Source organism: Dicentrarchus labrax, unplaced genomic scaffold, assembly GCF_905237075.1.
Source record: "Dicentrarchus labrax unplaced genomic scaffold, dlabrax2021, whole genome shotgun sequence".
Lineage (NCBI taxonomy): Eukaryota > Metazoa > Chordata > Actinopteri > Moronidae > Dicentrarchus > Dicentrarchus labrax.
In genome coordinates, this window is record NW_026136707.1 from 897398 (window position 1) to 920929 (window position 23532).

The 23532-nt window shown below is 42.0% G+C and overlaps 1 protein-coding gene across 10 annotated transcripts in view; it reads left to right on the plus strand.

Annotated features, from left to right (window-relative positions):
- The window catches only part of mef2d (myocyte enhancer factor 2d), a 104498-nt gene that overhangs the window by 70761 nt on the left and 10205 nt on the right, over window positions 1–23532 (plus strand). For 4 of the 10 annotated variants that reach the window (XM_051405703.1, XM_051405709.1, XM_051405705.1 and 1 more), the window contains exons 6-11: window positions 2336–2392; window positions 11302–11480; window positions 13202–13231; window positions 16329–16437; window positions 16865–17042; window positions 19060–19128. In XM_051405703.1, coding sequence (XP_051261663.1) covers window positions 2336–2392; window positions 11302–11480; window positions 13202–13231; window positions 16329–16437; window positions 16865–17042; window positions 19060–19128 — 622 coding nt within the window. The remainder of the gene's footprint in view (window positions 1–2335; window positions 2393–11301; window positions 11481–13201; window positions 13232–16328; window positions 16438–16864; window positions 17043–19059; window positions 19129–23532) is intronic. The other 6 variants (XM_051405710.1, XM_051405711.1, XM_051405712.1 and 3 more) reach the window with 4 other exon arrangements.

The following is a 23532-nucleotide window of genomic DNA, read 5'->3' on the forward strand; positions in this document are numbered from 1 at the left end:
CCCATTTTTGCGTCTCAGACAAGGTTACTTATCAAGCTTTGTTCCGACCAGCGTAATCTCATTGTAAGTCAGAATTAGGTGATGTAACGCGCAACAAATGCATTACAGCATCTTTCATAACATGCCGTTCTCCGAGGCAAGAGGGTTTCACATAGCAGTAATGGACGCGTCCCCCTCCCCTCCCTCCCCTCCTCCTCCTCCTCATAACCTCAGCCGTGCAAATGCTCCGCTGTACCCTGCTATGCATCCCACATTACCAGAGATGTATTGGGTTCATCATGTTTGCTTATTGGTGTTTTTCCATGCGTCCGTCCAGCCAGATATTTTTCAGTCACCCTTAATGACCTCGAGTTTCTGCCTTTCTGAAGAGCGTTTGAGCCAAAAACTGAATCTGTATCGCAACAGGGAAAATAAGTGTCAGAGCAGAAAAATGCTGTCTGCTGTTTGGAAGAAAAATGTTTGCTAGAATGAAGATAAAAGAAGTATAAAAACATATTGTACTGCATAGAAATATTTTTTGTTGTTGTTTAGGAGCAGGGCACATTCATCTACATTGACATTGTAAATTGATTTTTATTTTCAGTGGAACAAGCTGTAAACACAACACTGACTGAACCAAAACAGTAAAGTCGTGGGCCAAAGTGAAAAATGCCAATGAACTAGAAGACGCTGAAGAGCTGAATAGAACTGAGATGAACTGTAGAGTCGGGTGATAAATCACCACATTCAGTCCCTTTCACATCACACAAAGTCATGTGATCCATTCTTTTTATAAAAATATTGATCAGTACAGCTTTACAGAACGTCAGTGTAAATGAAGCGGGGTTAGCTCATGAGCTAATTTGCACCCGTAGCTGCAAACGGACTGGCTGTTCATTAATTTTTTTTTTTTATTTAAATGTGTCCAAAGCATCGAATATTGAAGAATGTCAAGTAAAGTTGGCATGGAATCCTTTTTAATCTCATTCTCTTTAAAGTGTAACACTTTTTAGACTTCATACCTTTTTATGTTTTACTGAAATGATAAAAAGATAGAAGAATAGTGTTAGTTCAGGCAGACCAGTGAACCCAGGTCAGCTGCTCAGCATCAGCTGTCTCGTTCATTCTCAGTATCATCAGCTTATTAATGCAGCATTGGCTACCAGCTGACATTTGCCGTTTGCTCCCTCCACCACTTTGGTATCAGTGTCTTCCTAAGCCCTAGCGTTGTGAAGGTTTACAGCCTTCTTTGAATGTGTACTTTAATGTGTTGGGGTGGGACTGGTTTTCCCTGCAGGATCTCCGTTGCTCCGATTCTTTGAGCGCTCTATTAAAGCGTGGAGCCTTCTGAGACACATTTAAAGGTGGTGTATGTGATTCTAGAGAAATCACGACAAATACCACGATCTAGTGCGAACAACGGCACAGCAAGTAACGTAACTAACGTTAGCTGCGTTGTGGGTTAAAGGCAGTTCCCCAGAGCGAGCACATTGCTCCAGACTGCAATACTCACAACTCCAGCTACTATAGACACTGATACCTAAATCTTTAAAACGATACCCAGACCAATTCCAACACGACAAAGAACACACCATATATTATACAGGGTTCCCACTCTTTTCACTATCACTTTCCAGGAGTTTTTCTTGACAATCTAGGACAGCACTTGCTTACAGAGGGTCATTTAAACTGCAGTTTTTGACAAACTGAGTACATTGATTTGGCCACAGCCCATAAGTAACAGTTTAAATTGAGTAGAACTTATATTATTTTACAGAAGATTAAAGTTCATTAAACATACAGTTACCCTCACTGTGCATGTATTTATCACAGCAACAAGAAATGTGATCATTAATGAGCTGTGTGCCGGGAGATATGAGAATTTAGTTTTGCAGGATGTGTGGGAATCCTGATTATAGAGGGAATTCTGTGACATTATTTAATCTCGATGATCTTAAAAAGACTTCCAATAATGATCATGCATTTTCAACAATCTTGTATTTTTTTAATATCTTTTGTATTTGTATCTTAATAACATTAAGTGGCAACCTAATCTTTATTTTTTTTCACTATTTAAAATGAGTCACCAAATATGAAACAAGTACCATTCAGAACGGATGAAACTGCCACTCAGAAATTAGCTAGAAATGCAGAATTGAAACCAATTATGGTCCTTCATCGAGTGAAGTGAGTGTCGAGAGCAGAAGCGCTTTTTTAATGACATACTTGATTTAATGATATTTTTCAGAATGGGACATGCAGCCTTTTAGATTAGTGCTGTTCAGATTAACTGTTTAATATGAAATAATCTCAGCGGTGTTGTATTTAATGGTCGTGGTGTGTTCTTGTGTCCCAGGTGCTCTGTTAGGAGGAGATCTGGGGAATTCAAACGGAGCGTGCCCGAGTCCAGTCCGTAAGTAGTATCTTTATTCGCTACGCTTTTTAGAACAGTTGAGTTTGTACTGGCACACACACACACACACACACACACACACACACACACACACTAATATGTCATCCACCCTGCCCCATTCTGCTTTCTGTATTTTAACTGGAAGCTTTAAAAGGGAAATGATTTTTGAGTCTGACTTACAGGCAGAGCGACGCAGAATATTTTATGTGTGGCAACAGGCAGTCACGTGTGCTACAACTCAAACACAGTCACACACACACACACACACACACACAAAGCACGAAAACACCTGTTGACTGGCGACAGCTGAAGGTCACAGCACAAGCTGCTTGTAAACAGTCCAAAGAACAGAATGGGTTTCAGGTTGTACGAGAGAAACGAGGAGGAGAGAGGTTCGAAAAAGAGGAACAGAAAGTGATAGAAAAGTACAGAAGAACCTCCTCAGCTGCTTTTGTGTTTGGGGTTGTTTTCATGAATGTGTCCTGGAAACCAGAACTAAGTTGAATAAAAATTTGGAAATATTACTGACCTAGTCCGGTGTGCCAGCTGGTACAAATGCCTGAATGTGAGCTCAACATTGCGTTCCTGTCACCAGTATTGCCAACCCATAAAACCCAGTTCCAGACTTGCTTGACTGATTAAAGCATTTGTCATCGATTTTCTTTTCGGCTCCAATTATAATGTCAAAATGACTTTACTCTTGTGGCACTCAATAACCAATATTTTTAATATGAATCTAAGATGACTGCTAAAGCACTACTTCATTCCTGTATTCTGTTATAGTTCTATAATCTAAACAAGTTCTGCAAGTTGGAACCACCGAATCGCACTCATACAGAAACACATCTTCCTATTTACTCGTATTGGTATGCAGCCATGCAGTTTGGGTTTAATGTGCTGAGATTTTAAGAAATTCATTTTTTATTCTGGAATTTCATTTGTTCTGCTCTACACGTTGAAAAGCATCCAGTATTGTTGTGTTGTCCAAATGTTTGCAGACCTCGCTGTGGACAAACATTAATTGGGACTAGATAAAGAAAAAGAAAAATAGACTGGAGAAAAATGGAGCAGATTTCAGCAGTCAAACAGCTGACTCCATGTTCACGTTGATTGGAAGGGGGCTTTGGAAGGGGGTTATTTGGTTTAGTTTTGCCCTAACCAATCAGTAGCGAGTGACGGATCAGTCCCAGTGCTTTCTTCAGTCAACACCAGTACTGCAGTAGTGGTTGGTAGGAGCAGTTATCTGAAACCTGGTTTCAGAAGAGCACAAAGAAAAACAAAAACACAGAAATCTCTGACATGAAATAACCAGTACTGCAAAAAGTTGGAAGTCATCGCTTCGCTTCTGGGCCTTTAACATTTTTCACAACAAAAAAAGAAATATAAGAGTTGTTATGTCTGTAAATGGACAACCTGTACAGCTGTTCCCATCTTTGTTGCCATTTTTCAAGGATGTAGCTACCAGTCTATGTAGGAAGATGACGTCCCCGTTCTCGGTTGATTGTTTCTCCAACCAGGGGAAACAGCCATCAGCGAGCACAACACTGGACCTATTGAAGTCGATGAAGAAACCACAGATGTGGGTGGTGATTCAGAGGTTTGAAACCAGGCAGGCTGGAAACTTTTAACAGTCACACCTTGAACTGGAAACCAGCTGATTTAGGTTGATGTAGTGCCAGAAGCCAAATATTAGAGTCAGTAATGTGAGAGTTTTACTCTAACGCTGAAACCGCCTGGGATCCTGACAGCAGTCTGCTCAACGCTCCTCAGCTTTCCTGTCTTCACCCACTGCTCCTCCCCCCTCATCTCTCCATCTACACCCTCTCCCTCCCCCTTTCATCCTGTCTCTCTCAGCTGTTCCCCCTCGTCTTCTCTCTGGAATTATCTACCGCCCCACCCCCACCCCTCATCCAACTGTCCCTTGTCTTGGCACAGGACTCTCCTCAGAGGTGACTTTGACACTGGCCAGAGCTCTCCCCTTAAATCCCATTAGCCGGGACAGATACTGCCAGCCAGCCCGTAGTAATAGATATGGTGGGAAGGTGTTTTTTTTTTTTTCTTCTTTCTATATTCACTTGATAAACATATTGTCTCAGGGGTAAGGTAGGCCAAAAGAAATCAATACATTTATATTAACTTCCATGCACTGTATCAGAGGAATATGCCAAGTTTCAATATTGATATTAGTGTTTGAAGGCTATTGATGAAAGAGTACATACGTTCTATGAAACAGCGTTCTTAAAAGTTGTCCTCGATCAATGCACAAGTGTTCACATAATTCATCAAAAAGAGGAAGTGCAGATATCGCAACATCAAACTACTTTTGGAACATGATATCCCTCACAATCAAGTATAAATACAAGAGTAAATATAGAGTTTATTTGTTTTGTTAGAGTTGCTTGGTAGTGGTCCAGCTTTCTGTGTTGATCTTGTCTACGATTGGAAAAATGCATCAATGACGTGTTTGTGGTTGAGACCGTTAAAATCAAACTTTAACGACGTTTTGGCAAGTGAATGGTTGTATTCATGACTGCAGTTAATTAATGAGTCAGTGTTTCCTAACCTTATCATGAATCTTTTGAGTTGGTACTCTCAGCATTAGTTGATAGGTTAAACCGGCACATTGCTGCAGGTCCTCAGCAGGTGTTCAACAAGTAGATGTTCCCAACAAATGCAGCCATTCAACAAATATCAGTTCAGGTATTTATTCTTGTGGATTTAAAAAATTTGAACCGTAAACCGTCCATTGATAGCCCGGGCTTTTATTTGTTTCAGTCACTGAACTCAACCTGCCTTGGGACAGGCCTTCAATTCCTTTTGCATAAAACTCTGCACAGCAAAGATGGGAAATACTATCAGATTATTAATTTAAACCAGTATGAATATTACTTGTATAAAATAAGGCTACTGAATAACATTAATCACAAGTCATTCGATACTTTGGGGCTCGTGGTTTCCGTAAAATGAACTGAGCGTTTGAATTGTGGAGAATCTAACCGATCTAATGATCATCCATATCGACAAAGTCGAAGTTTAAATGTTCATATTTGTGTAGGCGATCTAAGCAGCTTAGAAATCGCTCAAGCAGGCGACCTGACTGGTTTTATGCATCCAAAGAAGTTCTATAAAATCCAGACCGGGCCTCTGATTGAGATCTACGTTTAGTTGTCAGTAGCCACACCAGGCTAGCAAAGGAGACCTGTGTCTAACTGGGACGCTGCTTTTAAAGTGTTACGGTAGTTTACTGTGAAGTTTTGCACTGGAATAATCCCATAACTCCTGAATATCACATCTGTAAAGAACCGAGGTGTGGAAAAAAAGTGATGATGTTAGTTGCTAGTGAACTTGCGGACTATCCACACATCGGTCGAAACAAACTTTTTGGAAACATTGTGTTGTATTGGGATGTCTTGTGACTTGTTCCATCTCAGTATATATCTGTAGATCCACTCTGACAAATCCGTTATTATAATATTTATAATATAATTATAATATTATCTGATACCTAATATTCTGCTCCATCCTCTGTCAGCAGCGGGGTCTTTGGCCCTGCTGTCGTGGTTTTTCGTGCTGTGGTTGAGCGTTTCTGTCACTATCACCTGCAACTCGCTGTAACAAAGTCACGACTCCTTCGTGCGTCGAAACATGAAACCTCTTCATCCCAGAACGCAGCTCAGGTGACCCGATCCACCCGACAGCCTGCTCCCCTCCTCCCTCCACTCCCTCTGCCTCTTCCTTTCTCGTTTTCTACCAGTTCCTTTCCTTCTCACCTAACCTTTCTTCGTTACTCTAACTCCCCTCTTCTTTCTATTTTTCCTTTCACTCAAGTTTCAGATCCATAATTCTTCCTCCTCTTTGCTGTTCGTCCCACTTTTCTAGCTATCTCCTTTCATCCCTTCCTTTCTTCTCCTTCCCACTTCTTCTTCCTCTCTGTCCCTCATCTCTTCCACTTCCCTTCTTTCTCAACCTTTTTCTCTCATCTTCTGCTTTTCTCTTCTGCCCTCCCTTCACCTCTTTTTCACTCTTCCGCTCTATCTCCTCCCTTCTCCCCCTCTCTTTTCTCCCTGTTCTCCTCTCTTGGATTTGAGGTTCTCAGCTGTTGTCCAGGGACTCGGGGCTCGGGAATGTCACCATTGACGTCACCCGGCATTCCACACATTCCCACGCCCGGCCTCGCGTAATAGGAGACATCTCTCTCACTCACACACACACACACACACACACACACACACACACACACACACACACTCACGCACATGTAAAGGGTATAAACGAAAAGTACATACAAAACAGTGGACATACATAGATAAAGCCACAGACACATCAACATGTTTCTGTGACTCACACTCTCAGAATAGGAGTGTATTTATTCAAGCTTCAACAGACTCACACACACAACACACACACACACACACACACACACACACACACACACACACACACACACACACACACTCACACACACACACACACAGTATTATGATACAGCCATCTCACAGTTCAACAAGATACAAAATACAGGGTCCACAGCTTAATAAACAAAAAAACAACAAAAACAAACTTTCTTTAATTCTCTTTAGGCATAACATGTGCAAACAGAGTTTCACCATTCTTACTTTTAGAAGTTTAGTTAAATACTTCTTATTCTTTTAGTTTTACTGTAAAATACAAATACTACAATAAAAAAGGTCTTTAATATCTGAGGTTGAACCTTCTTTTTAAAGGGTCAGTTCAGCCAACAACAGAAAAAACACACTAGTGGCATCCATCCATGCAGATACTTATGGTTTTATTACGTATATATGAGGTATTTTGTCTCTGAGATTAGGCCTGTCGAGATAACTTCTTTGATTATGCAATATATTGTTCCAGGAATAACTGGAATAAACAATATTTTTGTCACTCATATAATGTCGTCACACGTCAACACACTTGGAGGTAAACAGGATTGTGGTTGTGGTATTCACAGCATGAAGACTCACATCTGAAAAACAGCTTCTCCAGATAATTCCCAGAACTTACTGTCAGCGTTTATTGTAGGGACTATTTGTACTGTAGGAAGGTTTTCCAGGGAAAATTGTTCACAGTGAGCACAGATAAGTTGTTGTTTTTCAAATTTAAAATCAATTTACTTCCATTGTATTTGAAGGCAGAAACCTCAGCAGATAACACCATCTACATTGTTAGATACAACTCAAGGTAACTGAAAGTGGGTTTCTTGTAATTTTGGTGCACCGGCCCTTCTTTTTATGCCTGTCAGCACTTTTAGGCAACGATATTTTGCTCCATGTCTGTCACATTTTCATGTCACAATATGTTTTTCCACAATTTATAGTTGCACCCCTAAATCTGCTCACTTACTTTCAAACAGGAATGCATCTGGGGTCTAGTTAAAATGACTGTAGGGAACATAGAAACACACAAAAATGCAGGAAAAAATCTGCCAGTAAAACTATCAGTAGTACAGTATAGTGTAAACACACACACACACATACACACACACAGGCCCAGTACCCGGGCTGTGTCTGTATGGGGATTTGGTGTTGGCTTGAGGACACCTGCAAAAACACACATTTCAGTCGCACACTCACACACTCTAACTCCCTTTCACGCTGTGTGTGTGTGTGTGTGTGTGTGTGTGTGTGTGTGTGTGTGTGTGTGTGTGTGTGTGTGTGTGTGTGTGTGTGTGTGTGTGTGTGTGTGTGTGTGTGTGTGTATAACTTTCATAACTCAGGGTCACCATAGAGCCGCCACCCTCCTCCTTTACCCACAAACATGAACACGACGCAACCAGCAACAGATTCCCATCAGTCAGTGACGCACAAATGTGCTTATTACACACACACACACACACACACACACACACACACACACACACACACAAACACAGAGGGGGTCATAGGATTTCCCAGAAACACCGGGTGCAGGGAGGGTCCACTGTGCGTCAACAGGACACAGGTGATCTCTTTGGTCAGATGCCTGCTGAGGACTATTTCACTTTCTCTGTACATTCTCTCTCAATCCCTACCTCCTTGCTTCCTTCCTAGCCTCTTCCCTCCTTCTTTTTTACCTAATTTCTTGCCTCCTTTCTTACTTCCCCTCTCCATCCCTACGTCCTTTCCTCCTTTCCCCTCTGTCCTTGTCTTTCCTTCTTCTGTACTTCACTCCCTTTTCTTCCTTCCATACCTCCTCTTCATTCTCTACCTCATTTCTTCCTACCATCTTTCCCTCCTCTTTCCTCCCCTACCTCCTTTCTCTCTTTCCCTTATCCGACAGCTCCGTCATACCTCTTTTCTTCTCTTTCTACCTCTTTCCAGCCACAACTCATTATCTGCCTCCTTTTTTCTTTCCTCCTACTTCACCTCTCCCTGCTTCCTTCCCTACATCATTCCTGCCTTTTGTTATTCACCACCTCCTACCTTTCTCTCTCTCTTTCTACATGTCTCCCGTTTTCTACCTCCCTTTACCCTTCCTTCCCTTGAACTTTCCTCAGCAGAGCTCCTCCACTCTCTTCTCTTTCCTTTCTACATCTTTATCTTCCCTTCTTTCCCCTCCATTGCCACACCCCCACATCCTCTCTCTCCCGCTACCTCCATCACCCCTCTTTTCGCTGTAACTGTTTTTTCTCCTTGCCGCCTTTCTTCCCTCTCTCCCTCCCACTGAGCGGTTAGAGAGGTAGTGTTCATTTGTTGTTGTTGTTGTCAGGTTTAGCTCATGGGTTGTGTGTGTGTGTGTGTGTGTGTGTGTGTGTGCGTGTGTGTGCGTGTGCCTCCCTGGAGTGTGTGTGACTGAGATGAAGCAGAGTCACATGCCGCTGTCGTCTGGAGGCGGCGTCATGGCGAACTGCTATCTGCTATCACACACACGCCCTGACTCTGCCTGTCCGAAGGGAATACTGTGTGTGTGTGTGTGTGTGTGTGTGTGTGTGTGTGTGTGTGTGTGTGTGTGTGTGTGTGTGTGTGTGTGTGTGTGTGTGTGTGTGTGTGTGTGTGTGTGTGTGTGTGTGTTAGGGCTGGGAAAGTCCCTGCTGTCCCCCTTTTATACACACAGTGTCTGACTGTGACTATTTGAGTCGAGCTCTACTTTTAACCTCAGCAGCATGAACAGGCTGCTGTCTGCTGGAGTCTTGTTGTCATGACACCCAGACCCCCCCAGGACCCCCAACTGCTTAATTGAGAAATCAGTAACAATACACTGAAAAATTAAAACCTATGATACAGAAGTACATCTAGTGTTTAAAAGTATACAAGATATCAATATGAAAAAGAAACTAACAACTAAACTAACAGTTTTGCGTAATATTACTTAAAAGCACCGTTAAAGTATGCACACACACACACACACACACACACACACACACACACAGGTGCAGCTCCGCAGCTTTCAGAGAATCTGTTGCGTTGCAAAGCAGCAGTTTGGAATGTGACCAGTTTAAGAAGAGGGCGCGTTCAACAGTCGTGACGTTTTGTCATGTTGCTGGAATGCGCCCGTGAGAAAGAAACAGAAAAGCAAGAGTACTGTACACTGCAAAAAAAAGTATTTTTTTAAAAACTATTATTAAAGGATAAGTCTGATGATATTCTTTACAAATCCCATGAAAAGACCAAAACCAACAATGACTGTATCCTACTAACAAGTATTGTGTGCGTACCAAAGAGCTACACACACACACAACACATCAATGAGCCACACTGTTGCATTGGGTGACATGTTCTTTCTCTACCATGAACAAACACGCTGTAGTTTATTCTGTCTCAATCCCACATTCACTGTCCTGCTGCACCAAACACTTACTAAAGCACCAAATGTGGATTAATCCGCCGGTGAAAATAGTCCCCAACAAATGCACTATTTCCTTCTATTTGAGTAACGTTTGATGAAAACTACGGTGAGCAGCTGTTCCAGGACATTACTGAGCCTTTTAAGAAATGTTATTATATATTTCTGAGCTGTTTTTAAAGATGTATGTGTTCAGTAGAAACCATTTGGATTAGGGCTGAGAGCCACAGACAGGGTAGGAAAGAGACACAGTATTGAGAGACAGAAGAACACATTGTTGGTTTTGGTCTTGGAAAAAATATTAAAATTATTTACAGTTTCAAGAATTCCTGAAGAAACAAGTGTAATTTTTCTTCCCTATTGTGTCTTGTTTCAAAATATCAGCATTCATTTCTGGTAAATTTAATTTTTAAATTTAAACACAGTGCAGCAAGAATGCCAGAAACATCCAATCTCGAATAAGAGGCTCTGCAGACGTAGGTTCAATTCAGGTATTTCTTCAAGAAGCCTTTAAAGTTTCATCAGGGAAAATGTTTGACAAAAGCTAATCTCACAGCTTATAATAACATGCAGTTACTCAGGTCCACATGGGAGATGCACTCCACAATACAGAGACAGCACTAATAATTGGGATGTATTGGAAGCACAGTGAAATAAGAAAACAAGTCATGGATGATATTTTTTGCAGTGTAAGATGGAAAGAGTCCAGAGACATTTGTGTGTGTTTTTCACCGAGCGCCGTAACGACTGAAACAAAAGAGGAGAGACGTCGAGAGAGAGTGGAAATGAAATAGTTCTGTAGGAGAGTGACATGGTTTTGATGTGGAGGAGCTGCAGAAAAATCAGAGTGCCGCCAAAAAAACACTGTTTGAGCTGCAGAAACAATGAGGAGCATGTGGTGCGACGGAGTGATCCAACTCGCTAATGAGAACACACGGGCAGACATCAACACACACACACACACACACACACACGCACAAGAGCTGAATATACACACTCAGACAGACAAGCACAGACAGAGTTCACAGGTAGATCCAGATACTGAAAACATCAAAACAGACAAACACACAACCTCCTCCATCCCTCCCTCTTCACTAAATCTCTCCCTCTCTCTTTCTGTGTCTCTACAGCTAATGGCTACATCAGTGCCAGGGCCTCCCCGGGCCTCCTCTCCGTATCCAACGGCAACAGCCTGGGGAAAGTAGTCCCGGCTAAGTCTCCGCCTCCGCCCAGCCCTCAGATGGTCAACAGCCGCAAGCCGGACCTGAGGGTCATCACCTCGCAGAGCGGCAAGAGCCTCATGCAGCTGGTGAGGGGAACTATGGCAGCCACACAGGGACAAATGATGAGTCCAGACTCACATGGGACGGGGCAAAACATGTAGTCAGAGCTGATGAATCGTACTTTAGCTCAAAATGGATCAAGGTTTGGTCGTTTCTGGCAAACTATTCAGGTAGCTTCTTTATAAACCACGGCCTGTAATAGATAGTTATGGCTAGAGCCAATAATCTGTAATGGTAAGGGTGACTTGTCATTGTCTATTAATACAATGGGCCTCATGCAAGAACCGTTCATACGAAGAGATCTTTTTAAATGTTTGAGTGGCTTTAAAGGGAATTGTCTCATATGTAGAATTTTTACGGGCCTGTTGTACTACACTAATGTACAGATAGTCATATTAATAGTTGAGGTAAATTATAATATCATTACAAAAAACAAAGAAAATGATTATTGACTTGTTGGTTTTGGTTTGTTGTGAAGTAAGACCTCCAATAAGAACATCTCTCCACAGGGAGAAACACTTGTTTGACATGAGAATTTGAATGCCTCAATCTGACCGAATTTGAGGTCCAAATTCAGCTTTATTTAAACAGTTCAGTCGTTGTGTAGTTTGATCATTCTCAGCCTCAGGGTCTTGCAGGTGGTTTTCAAGGGGAACATCCTCTGTTGCACCCGACAGTGCAACATCATGGAATCTATTTCCCATTACTGTCTCGTCCCTTTGGCCGCCTCCCATTTTAGCCTCGCTTCTATCTTTGCTTTTGCAAGATGGGTTTTGGTGTCCAACTTCATGCCAAGCCATTCCCTCTTTATTTCTGTCACAGTATTGTGATGACAGTGTTGACAGCTGTAGTAATATTTTCGAATCGTTTTGGGTAGACTGACACTGCTAAGCTGGAAACAACTGACATGATTCCGAGTCTAATGTAGAACATGTACGTTTTTTTTTATTAAACTTTCCCACAAAATGAGCCCACAACTGCTCACCTTATGTGGCAGTTTAAGGGCGTTGATTGCGCTAAAAATGAAATGTCACAAAAGCACACCTATTAATTAACAGCTGGCATTCATCACATTGAAACGAGCAAGTTAGACGAGTTTGTGCAGGTAGGGTTTGGTGAATGTTTTTGTGTGAGGATAATGGGCCTCATAGAAGCTGTTTATTGTCAGAAACTGCATGTCGAATTTACATTAGTTTCCCTATTTTTGGCTCGACTCATCCAACCTAATGGTCATTAGAAGTAATGAATATAATGAGCTCATGTTTAAGAATGAAAGATGAGCATTTTCTCCAGTGTCTCTAAATCTTTCTCCAATAGTTTCCTTCCTTAGATTTCAACAGCATTTTCAAACAAAAGGATGTTGAGTTAAAAGTCCACCAACCATAGACAAAATCCAAGACAGACTTCTTGGAGATGTTTTAAGAAACACATCTAGATGTTGTGAATATTCATCCTTCCTGTTGTGCATTTCAACATCTGGATCCAGAGGTCTCCTTCAGTCAGCCATCGATCAGTTTGTGGTTGAGAAGTTCAACTTCAGACTCGACTCTGCAACACTGCTTAAAGACTAGAGGCCCTGCTTTCAGTCGAACACATGTAAAAGTATCCCTGTAGGTAGTTGTTATAATGCGTCCTGACTACACTTGAGATTAAGTTCATATGTTCATATTTTACTGCAGTTAGTTGTTGTAGAAACGTAACCGTCCTCTGTTTTCTACCCCCTCCTCCTCCTCCGCCCGCCGTGCAGACAGAGGAAGAGCTGGAGTTGGTGAGTGAGGTGAATAGACTTCTAGACTTCTAGCCTCGTGGATGTGGTGTCGAACTCTGTGTGATCTCACCGAGCATGAGTGTGACACCGTCAGCAAACGCATCCCATCGGGGTTGACTCAGTGGCACCGGTGCAATGACGAGAGTAGAAGAAGAGCAGTTAGAGCGTCAGAGCACCCGGTGAACTCAGAGCATCAGAGCAACAGACGCACAGTGGACAGATCAGCTGGTTGCACTGCTTCCTCGAACATCTCAGCCTTCACTTCAGGCTGGGCTCTATTAGGTTTCCCACGGAGTCAAGTCACAAACATGAGAACTCAGATAGACAGAAACTCCACTCTGTAAATATAAAGCTACCACCAGCAGCCGGCTAACTAAGCGTAGCATGGAGACGGGAAACAGGAGAGAACAGCTAGCCTTGCTCCGTCTGACGGAAACAAAATCTGCCTAAAAATACCTCTAAAGCTCACTAATTAACACTTTGTGTCTCGTTTGTTTAATCTGTGCAAGTGTTAAAACCACAGTTTGCCTTTTTACGGCGGGTTAGGTGCCAAACTGTTTCTTGGCTAAGCTTCATACTTAGCATACAGACATGAGTGATATCGATCTTCTCATATAACTCTTGGCAAGAAAGCACATTAGCACATTTCCCAAAATGTAATTACTTACAGATTCCCTCCAGACATGTATTAAGACATACAGTATATACATTAGTCTGCTTGGAGCGATAATGTCTGTCTGATGCAGAAAAAGTATAATTTCCTCATAAAAAGTCATCTTCTCTTTCTACCTCATTAAAAATGACAGAATCTATAACGTTTTAAAGTTTTCCTGCTGGGCACAAGATGTCTCCTACTTCACTTCCATTCTCATAAGTTGCATTCTGGACCAGGATTGATTTCCAAATGATTTGTGATGTCACAAATAATCAAAATCAGATTTTCAATGAGCTCAGAGAAACTTTCCACTTTCAGCAGATGAATGTGAAAACATCCTTCTAGTGTCAAACTCTGCACAGAGATCATTCTGCACAGAGAAGCTCAAACATCCAACTGCAGGAACAAGTAGGGAAACAGATTTTTCAGTGGAGGGGAACTTTAAAACAGCTCTTACCAGAAATACATTTTATACATGAGTGGTAATGAGTGCGAATGAACGGAAGAGCCAGACCTATGACTTATGTTGTGTTTAGCCAATATTCCATTTTTATGTAACAATATGTATTTATTTGAATCTGCTGGTTTTTATATCTAAATTCCAGTAGTTTTATTTGTATAATAGTACAAATCAGTGCTGACTTTGTGCTGTAGGCAGATAAATTGTTTCCTTTTGCAAACTTACCGTTAGACTGGAGTATACTGAATTTAAACAATGTACCTATTTTTACCCCCCAACATCAGCAAAAAATAATAATCCTGACCCAAACATCCAGTTTCTTGTTTAAGAAGCAAAATATACATAAAAATGTTGCAATTTGTGACATAAAACATTTCAGAAATTACTTTTATAAAAAGCAAAGCAGCAAAACTAAAACGTGTGTGCTTATATTGTGCTAAATGTGATGGTACAGTAAAGCTTAAAGTGACATTTGCTCTGTACAAACAGTCTATAGAGGGAGTATTGAGGGAACCGGAGCAACCAGCTGACTCTCCGCTCTGTGTGAAAGCTGCTCAGCATGTGCATGTTTGGTTTCATCTGAGTGTCGATGCTCTGAGGATCAGAGTGAAGAAAGATCACAAAGTCTCCCACCTGGAACACAGACGGACATGTTGGAGTCCGACTCGCTGACCCCTTCAGTCCTACACGCACATGCATGCTAACATGTGTTCATGCATATTTCTCTACCTAAATATAGACACACACACACACACCTCACGTTGTGTTTTAATTCTTCGCATACCTCCCCGCACACATTTACACACATCCTTTTTCAACACAAACACATTCTTACATCCCCGTTCATCTCTCCTCTGTCAGCCTTGTCGATGCATGCGTTCCTGTCAGCATGATTCTCCAGCACAGCGATGCCTCTCATAACACCTTCCACCGTGACGCTACATAACACGGGCGGCCCGGCCCTGGCGACAGCGTTGCCGTGCCAACGCCACCTCGAGATGCGAGACACTTCTCATCTTCCACGGAGATGTTAAATTGTCACCGAAAAAGTTAGACGCCTCAGAGAGAACTGAGGGCCTTGGATTTCCTCACAGGGAGCAGAAACGCTTCTGTCTGTGGCACGATGAATAAAACATCTTCCACTGCCCTGCACAGTCATGTAACTCTTTATTATGTCAGACTTTAGTTATTAGTGCTCTGTTTGGATTTGTTTTAGAATTTTTTTCTTTATTTAGTCTGCCAATGAAACTGAGGATTGAAAGTTAATTAGAGTTGCTGCACTTCAGCTTCGTAAAGCACAGAGTACAAATAAATCACAGGATAATGCATTTGTTTTTTAGTTCAACTAGAAGTAGAACAAGCTGTGTTTATAGTGAAATATTTCAGTAGTAACAGTGTAATTAAATTGTTCTCAGTCACATTACAAGGTCTCTGCATCCACTCTGCTGTACAGTGGAAAGCACATGCTAACCATTATCATTATTGCTGTTGAAAATGGATGAAGTCATGTGCCGTGAACTCCTACACTCAGCCCATATAAGGAGAAAAAGGCACGATTCGTTGTGGAACCGATCCGAGAAAGAAAGTGTTTGGTTGTAAATCTTAGGCTGATGTTTAAGCATCTCTGACATGACTCTTGGTATATGTAAAACCACAATGCCTTAAAGTTTTGACACCAAAATGTTCAGATACAAGCACACCGGTGCCAGACTTCCATTGGAAGACTGCTAAACAAGAGTTTTTGCTGGAATTATCTACACTGTATGCAGAGGAGATGCAGATTAAGAGTTTTATTCATCATTACATTAAGTTTTTATAGATAACATTTTTAAGAAATCAGACTACTCTTCACTTAGCTGGAGATCCCGTAGAACCACCATCTGGCCCCCTGAAGGACCCCCAGACCCCCATTTTTAGAAGCACTGTAGCAGTAATCCCCTCTTCTGCCTCCAGTCTCTTAACTTCCTCCATCCATCTTTCTGTCTTCCCAGAATGCTCAGCGGCTAGGTGGCTCCCAGTCGCTCACCACACCAGTGGTCTCCGTGGCAACACCCAGTCTCCTAGCGCCCTTCTCCGGCATGCAGACGGCCTACAACACCGGTAAGACAGTGAAGGCACCACTGCCCCCCTCACAGCAAGACGGGACATTTTAGCAGCTCACACGGAAACTGTCTGTTTACATCAGCGCAGGAAAGACTTTAAAAAATTGGAAAAAGATAAAACATAAAGCCAAGTAAGAGATATAGTCTGCATTATGTCATGGGAAATCTTGAGCGTCATGTAGAGAAACGTGAAAACCTCGCAGTGTGATGCCACAAACCACTATGAATATTCACTTTGTTCATTGTGTGAGGGCTTCTGGAATGATTCCACTTCAAAGGTCTCCATTAATATGGATTAGCCCTGATTAATATTGATGCACCAGAAAAGTTGTATGATGTAAAACAATCCCCCCCTCACCCCTCCTCTCCACCTCCTTTCTCTTTCTTTCTCCCTGTGCGTCTCCCCCTCCATCCCTTAATCTCAGAGTACCAGCTGACGAGTGCAGATCTCACAGCGCTCCAGACGTTCACACCACCAGGGCTGGTGCCTGGCAACATGGCTGCCTGGCAACAGCAACCAGCAGTCTCCCAGCAACAACAGCAGCAGCAGCAACAACAGCAACAGTCGCAGCAGCTGAGCTTGGCGTCGCTCAGTAACTTGGTGTAAGCTCCCTTTTCCTTCATTTAAGCAACTCGTAAATGAGATGGATTCGCTGTTTCCTGACCTTTGACCTTCCCCTTAAACATCCGACCGGTAGACTTTTTACAAGTGTCACGCATGTCAGCTGATTCAGTATACCGTAATGCATAAAACACTTGAAGCACCTCTCCCGTACAAAGCTGTAGCATCACCCCAGCTGCGGTTGATTCATCTTTGTGGTGACCTAGATACCCCCCCCCACCCCCCACCCACCCCACACTCAGCTCCGACTCCCACTGGAGTCCCACTCTCATTTAGCTTCTGGTAGTGAGGCTAAGCTGCTAGCTGTGTTATCCGGCACACAGGGTTTGAAACTGTAAAAGCTGGCCCGGCTCAAAGTTCTAACTTCAGCGCTCTTCTCGTTTGGCCAGCTAGTAAATAATGGAGATGATGTGATGTCAGAACAAATTTACCCTACAGGACTCACTCCCATCCCTCTAGTCGATCTGAGCCCCCCCCAAAGTGCACTTCTTCCACTGTTACCTTAAAGCTAAATGAAGCCTAACCCCTACTTGTGATATACGTGTCCCTTTTAGTTTTTCGCCCCCCTGCCACTCAGAGTCTGGGAACACTACTGCTCCTTTGGCCCACCCACACAGGTGTTTTCAGTAGTTTTGGCTGGTTAGTTCTCTCCTCCGAACTTCAGGATGCAGGGCAATATTTCACAATGTTAAAATGATGAAAAATAATGATAGAATGACGTGAACCTTCAGAAGAACCAAGTTGGCATTAACAAATATTGGATATATAGACTCTGAGATCTACGTTTAACATTGGAAACAGTATGGAGACATCAGAGCCAGAGTAAATTACTGAAGGGCTCTCTGAGAAAAGATTGTTCTCCTTCGAGTGATGATGGAAAATGTAATCAAATAGTCATAATTTTGATAAATTGATCACATATTAGAAATCTTAATGGTGAACCTTGTTAAAACTTCATCACAACAACAGATGTGAGCCTGGCACAAACTCTACGTCGTCACCTCTAGTTGATGCAGAATGCATGCTGGGATACTATCCCAAGTTAGTTGTCAAAGCATCCTTGATAAAACAGGCAGAGTGAGAGTTTTTAGATGTGTTTTTAAGATTCATAAGAACTGAAACCACCTGTGGCTGTGCAGGGCCATAAACACCCAGTTTAGCCTGCGGGGATCCAACAACTGAAGTCACTATGGTTAAGATTTTTGAAGTGCTTTGAATTCCACCTCAAGACTCAGCTTTTTTTGTTGATTATCTGTTTACATGAAACTGGAGTCAGTCTGCACAGCTTCTCTTGTCTTTAAGAGACAATAGAAGCTTAAGAATAACGATATAGAAACGACCAATCTTCTCTTCTCTTATCTTATCTTACCAGCCCATAACCTACACGGAATAGATGAAATAATAAACAGAAATAAACATGAAAAATGATGTAAACTTTTGTTAGTAATGATGTCATTTAAGCAGCATTTGACAGCTTTATTTGTGACCACGGTTCCTTTACTGCGTTATATCAATGCACATTTTCTGTTAAATGTCTTCATGATCTGTGAGAGTTTCCTTTGACAGTTTTTTAAGAGATTTGTTTGCAGTTTAGACGTCTCAGGTTGCTTTTAAAACAACTTTCTGAAATTCTGATAATTGCTAATGTGACTGACTTGTATCTGTGCTTTTGTGATTAAGTTACTTCAGAGATTAAGTCCTTGCCATTGAGGTGTTCACAGTATTTTGTCTACTCTCCGTTAGCACATTACAGGTCGGTGGGAGCTGTCTTCAGTAAAAGTCTCACATCTGTATAAGTTGAAATGTTTCCAAATGATTTCAGTGTCTTCAGAGCTAACCTGGCCTGAGCCCCATCAGGCACATTTATGTTGTAGCAGTTTAGCCATTAGTGCTAAGTCTTTGTGTGACCAGTCTGGCTGTGCTAGGCTAACCTGTGGATGGGGGAGCAGCTTATAACTGCCTCTTGTTTTGTCCTCCCTCCCCCCTTTTTCTCCACAGCATGTGGGGTGCAGAGAAACAGAATGCGGAGATGGTTAACTGCATCTCCAATTTTGCTGCTAACCTGAGGTGAATGACATGATAGCATCGTAGTGCTACGCAGCTCTGCCATGCCTTTTTATCTGTGACGTTATTACACTGCTCACAGGCTCAGTTATGAGCCAAAATAACAAAATAACCCAAAGAAATTACAGAAGAGATGCAATTACATGACAAACTTGATATTAAACCATCTTTTCTCTCCATTTGTTTGTTGAACGTGATGCCTGTTGTTGCTTTGCTCTGTCTGTACTTCATCGCTCTTTCACTTCCGTCAAGGCACTTTCTTTTCCCCCAGATTATCACTTTACTAGTGTGGTTAAAAGAGTTCTCATGCCACCTAAAGCTAAGATCTGAAGCTCTTTGGAAGTGTCATGAACAAAGAGGAAGATGCTGCAGTGTGACAGCAGCAGCGCCTCGCAAGCTTCTCGAATGAAAGGAGTCTCTGGATGCTGCTTCCAGTCCCAAACACTGTCCCAGCGCACAGCTCTGCGCCACTGACATGCTTACTGCATTAAAATTTAACTTTTCCACCATTTAGCTGTCAATGTCAGCTGACAGTCAGAAATAAGTTTCAATTCCTCAGATACATGTAGTCCTCAAATGCCTACAGTAGCATGACTAAAAAGAATAATTTAGATGTAGCTTAGCTGTCAAAGCCAGTTATTTCTACAGATAACATTAAATTAGATGCCGTTTGGAATTTGATGGAGTTTGATAATCAGTTAATATCCTGAAACACTCTTAGGTCTGATCTTAGTTTGGTAGTTTTTGGTATACAAAATAAGCATTTAGCATTCGACAGCGCTGTTGAAGTCCCTTTGTTCAGAGCAATCTCAGCTAGACACATATCTTGTCATGAAGTTAATTTAAGAGACTGCGCAGCTCAAACACAAAGGAGACAATTAAAGATAACGGAAATGTGTTAAAAAGAGACAGTAAAAATAATGCCAGCTGTCAGGAGTGAGACTGGTATTTGTTTCTCTGTCTGACAAGCTGAAAATTGTCCATGAAAATATGATAATAGGTTGTTTGTTATTGTATACAACAGCTGTGACTCCAGGGGGTTGAGCATCTTTGAAAAAGCAGTACATAGTTAACACTCACCAGCTCATACACAGCAGAGCTCTTCATATCGCCTCGCAAATGTTAACAAATGGCTGTCCAGATTGTATCAAATCGTTCAGCAAACAGATCTGTCCAACCTCTCAGAGACAGCCAGCTCTCACTTTCCCCAAAGAGTATCAGCCGAAGCAATCCAACTACTGCTTCTCTGCCGAGGGCCATAAAGAGTCACCTCTATCTTTAATTTACCACTGTCTACTACTTAGACTTAGTCTTATTATTATCAATTCATCTATTCATCATTTAAGCTATAAACTTTCAAAAGTAGTGAAAAAAAAGCATCTTTTGAACATTTTCTCCAACCAGCAGCTCAACACTCCATTCACAACTTTATGGAACTGAGAAAAACTCATCTTTAAATTTAGGAAGCTGGAACGAGTGAATTTTTCAGCCATGCTGTCCGTCTGTCGCTCCACCACTTTGGTCTGACATTTGCCGTTTTGATTAAAATATTTGAACAGCTATCGGATGGTTCGGATGTTCCCCTTTTAGGATGAACTCAATCCACTTCGGTGATGGTGACACCACCTCTAGCGCCATCTTCAGGTCAACATTTGATTTTGTGCAGTACTTTGGTTTGTGACCAGATACCTGCAAGCTGTACTTTGTGTTTGGTACTAATTAGCTAATATTAGCATGCTAACACACTAAACTACATTGGTGAACATGGTAAAAATGATACCTGCTCAATATCAGCGTGTTAATATTGTCATTCTGAGGATGTTAGCATTAAGATGTTAGACTCTTAGGATAATTTTATTGTAAAAGGAATTGAGTTACTACTTTAAGTCATTTGGTAATAGACTTATATTACAGACTAGAATGTCAGTGTGCAATATTCATTACAGCCTTCCTTTCCATATTCCCAGTTGTAATAAAACAATGTTCTTGCACACATAAAAGTGAGTAGAAGTGTGCAGGATTGCAGGTTCTTTTATATGTTCTATGTAGAGCTGAAAGGATGGGTGAATGTATTTATCAAAGTTAATCTGCAGCTATATTAATAGGAATTTATTTAAACAAATACTCACTGTTTCCAGCTTCCTAAATGTGAATGATTTCTGTTTTTTTCTTTGTCCTCTGTGATAGTAAACTCTTCGGGGTTTGGACTGTTGATTGGATAAAACAAAACATCTGAAGACTTCCCATTGGTCTATGGGAACTTGTGATCAGCTTATTCCCTTATTTGTATTGACCAAAAACGTTTGAAGAAAATATTTAGGAAATCAGTCAATGATTAAAAGAAATCGTTAGTTGCAGCCCTAGTTTGTAAGTATTAAAATATTTTGCTTCCAGAGTGTCAGTGTGCTTTAAAGCAGTCAAGACATTCCTTAAAACATTGGAAACAATAGTCATGATTTCACTGAATAAGCAGCATTTGAATTTCATCCACTCTCAGGTTTGACAATAGAGTGAACACCAGGCAGGTTTACTGTGTGTGTGTGTGTGTGTGTGTGTGTGTGTGTGTGTGTGTGTGTGTGTGTGTGTGTGTGTGTGTGTGTGTGTGTGTGTGTGTGTTGTGTGTGTATGTGTGTGTGGTGTATGTGTGTGATGCGGATGTCTGTGTATGCGTAGTCGTGAGTCGTGTCTGTGTGTGTGTGTGTGTGTGTGTGTGTGTGTGTGTGTGTGTGTGTGTGTGTGTGTGCTCCGAATGGCAGATTCACTGTCACTGAAAACAAGCGAGCGCCACAGAAATGTGGGAAGCTTTCCCAGCACACCAAACTGTTCTCTCGGCAGAACGGAAAAATCGTGCCGTCCTAGGACAGCATGGGCAGACGTGTGCACTTCTGCAGCCCAGACCGCTCCGGTTTGTTTTTGGTTTCATCACAGCGCGGCCTCACAGCGAGCAAACAAGCCCTTCCAATCAAACAGTGAATGACGGTTTGGCTGTGAGCCTCGCCTTCGCTGTCGTCCACACTTTTCCTCGCCACAGGCTCCACGAGGAAATGATTTCTGTCATCTTGCCCTCTCCCATCCCTCTTTTTAATCATTCCGCTTCCGCTACTTCCGTCTTCCCGCTTATTTCCTGCTCTTTTGTCGGACTCGGTTTAATTCGGCGTACACCTGTTGACTCCCATCTTCCTCCTCACTCCACAATCTAAATGTTAATGTCACGGCTGCCCCCTGATCCACCTCCCTGCAGAGCCTGGCGTTCAGCTGGTTTGCCTGTTTATGAATTGCTCTCCGGATGCCATTTGTTGTTTGTTTCCTCACTGAGTCGATGTGTTATCGGCAGACGGGGCTTCCATTTGGGACACTTTTGCAGGAAATAAACAGAACTGCTTGTAGGGACGTTGTCTGCTAGTGCATCAGTGTTGTTTTGTCCATTTGATCCATCCATGTACGGAGCTAACACAGTGGATAAAATGTTTTATTAGTGGCTGAAGTTTCTGCCTGGTGCTCTTCTCACTTTGTTCTTGTTTTTTTCGTCCACAAAAACACACTTTGTCTTTCTCAGTCTGTCTCTTTCACCCTGTCTCTTCCCTCCCTCTCTCAGCTGAGGTTTAGAAGAGAAAAAAAACACTTGCAGACAGTGCACACATTGCTAAATTGCTTACAGGACACACTGTTTGTCGGCCGGGCATAATGCACACATGCTATCAGAGGCTGTTCAGCAAAACCTCCCCAGAGGAATCAGTGTTTTCCCAGACCACAGTGTAAAAACTAGCAGCGGCTTCATTTGGCTTCCTGCTACCTGGAAGATAATGCTTCTGTTTTATTTAGCACCAAACATACAGTATAGTCTAGTTTAGTCGTTAGGATGGTCACAGGTTACTTTGTTCCACAGCAATCTGAGCTGTGTATCAAAAACCTCTACTTACCAGTACCGAGGTGGCTTCAGATCAGCTGCTCCCAACATGTTGGGTTCTTACAAAATTTACCATCAATTCTCAAATAAAAGACTAAAAGGAATTTAAATGTTTGGAAAAATAGAGGCTGAGAGGGAAACAAAAGTGGGAAAACCTTAGCATATGTAGCCTTTTTTAACCCAAAGGGACCAGTAAAATGGCAGCAGATTAAAATACAGGGATGTTTCTAATATATTCAGGGATGCACCAACACCAAATTTCAGACCAAATACAAGTAAAAATACTTATATTTGGGTACTTGCTGAAACCAAATACCAATATGAGTACATAATGAAATGTTGCTAATGCTGTTAATGCTTAAAATAACCTCAGTCTACCTGCTCAACTAATGAGAGCTTACGCAACATCACACTGCCGTAAAGCGGTATCAGGTGCAGTATCAGAGCCACCAGTACTGGTATCGGTGCATCCCTAGAAATACACTGTTTGAGAATTCACC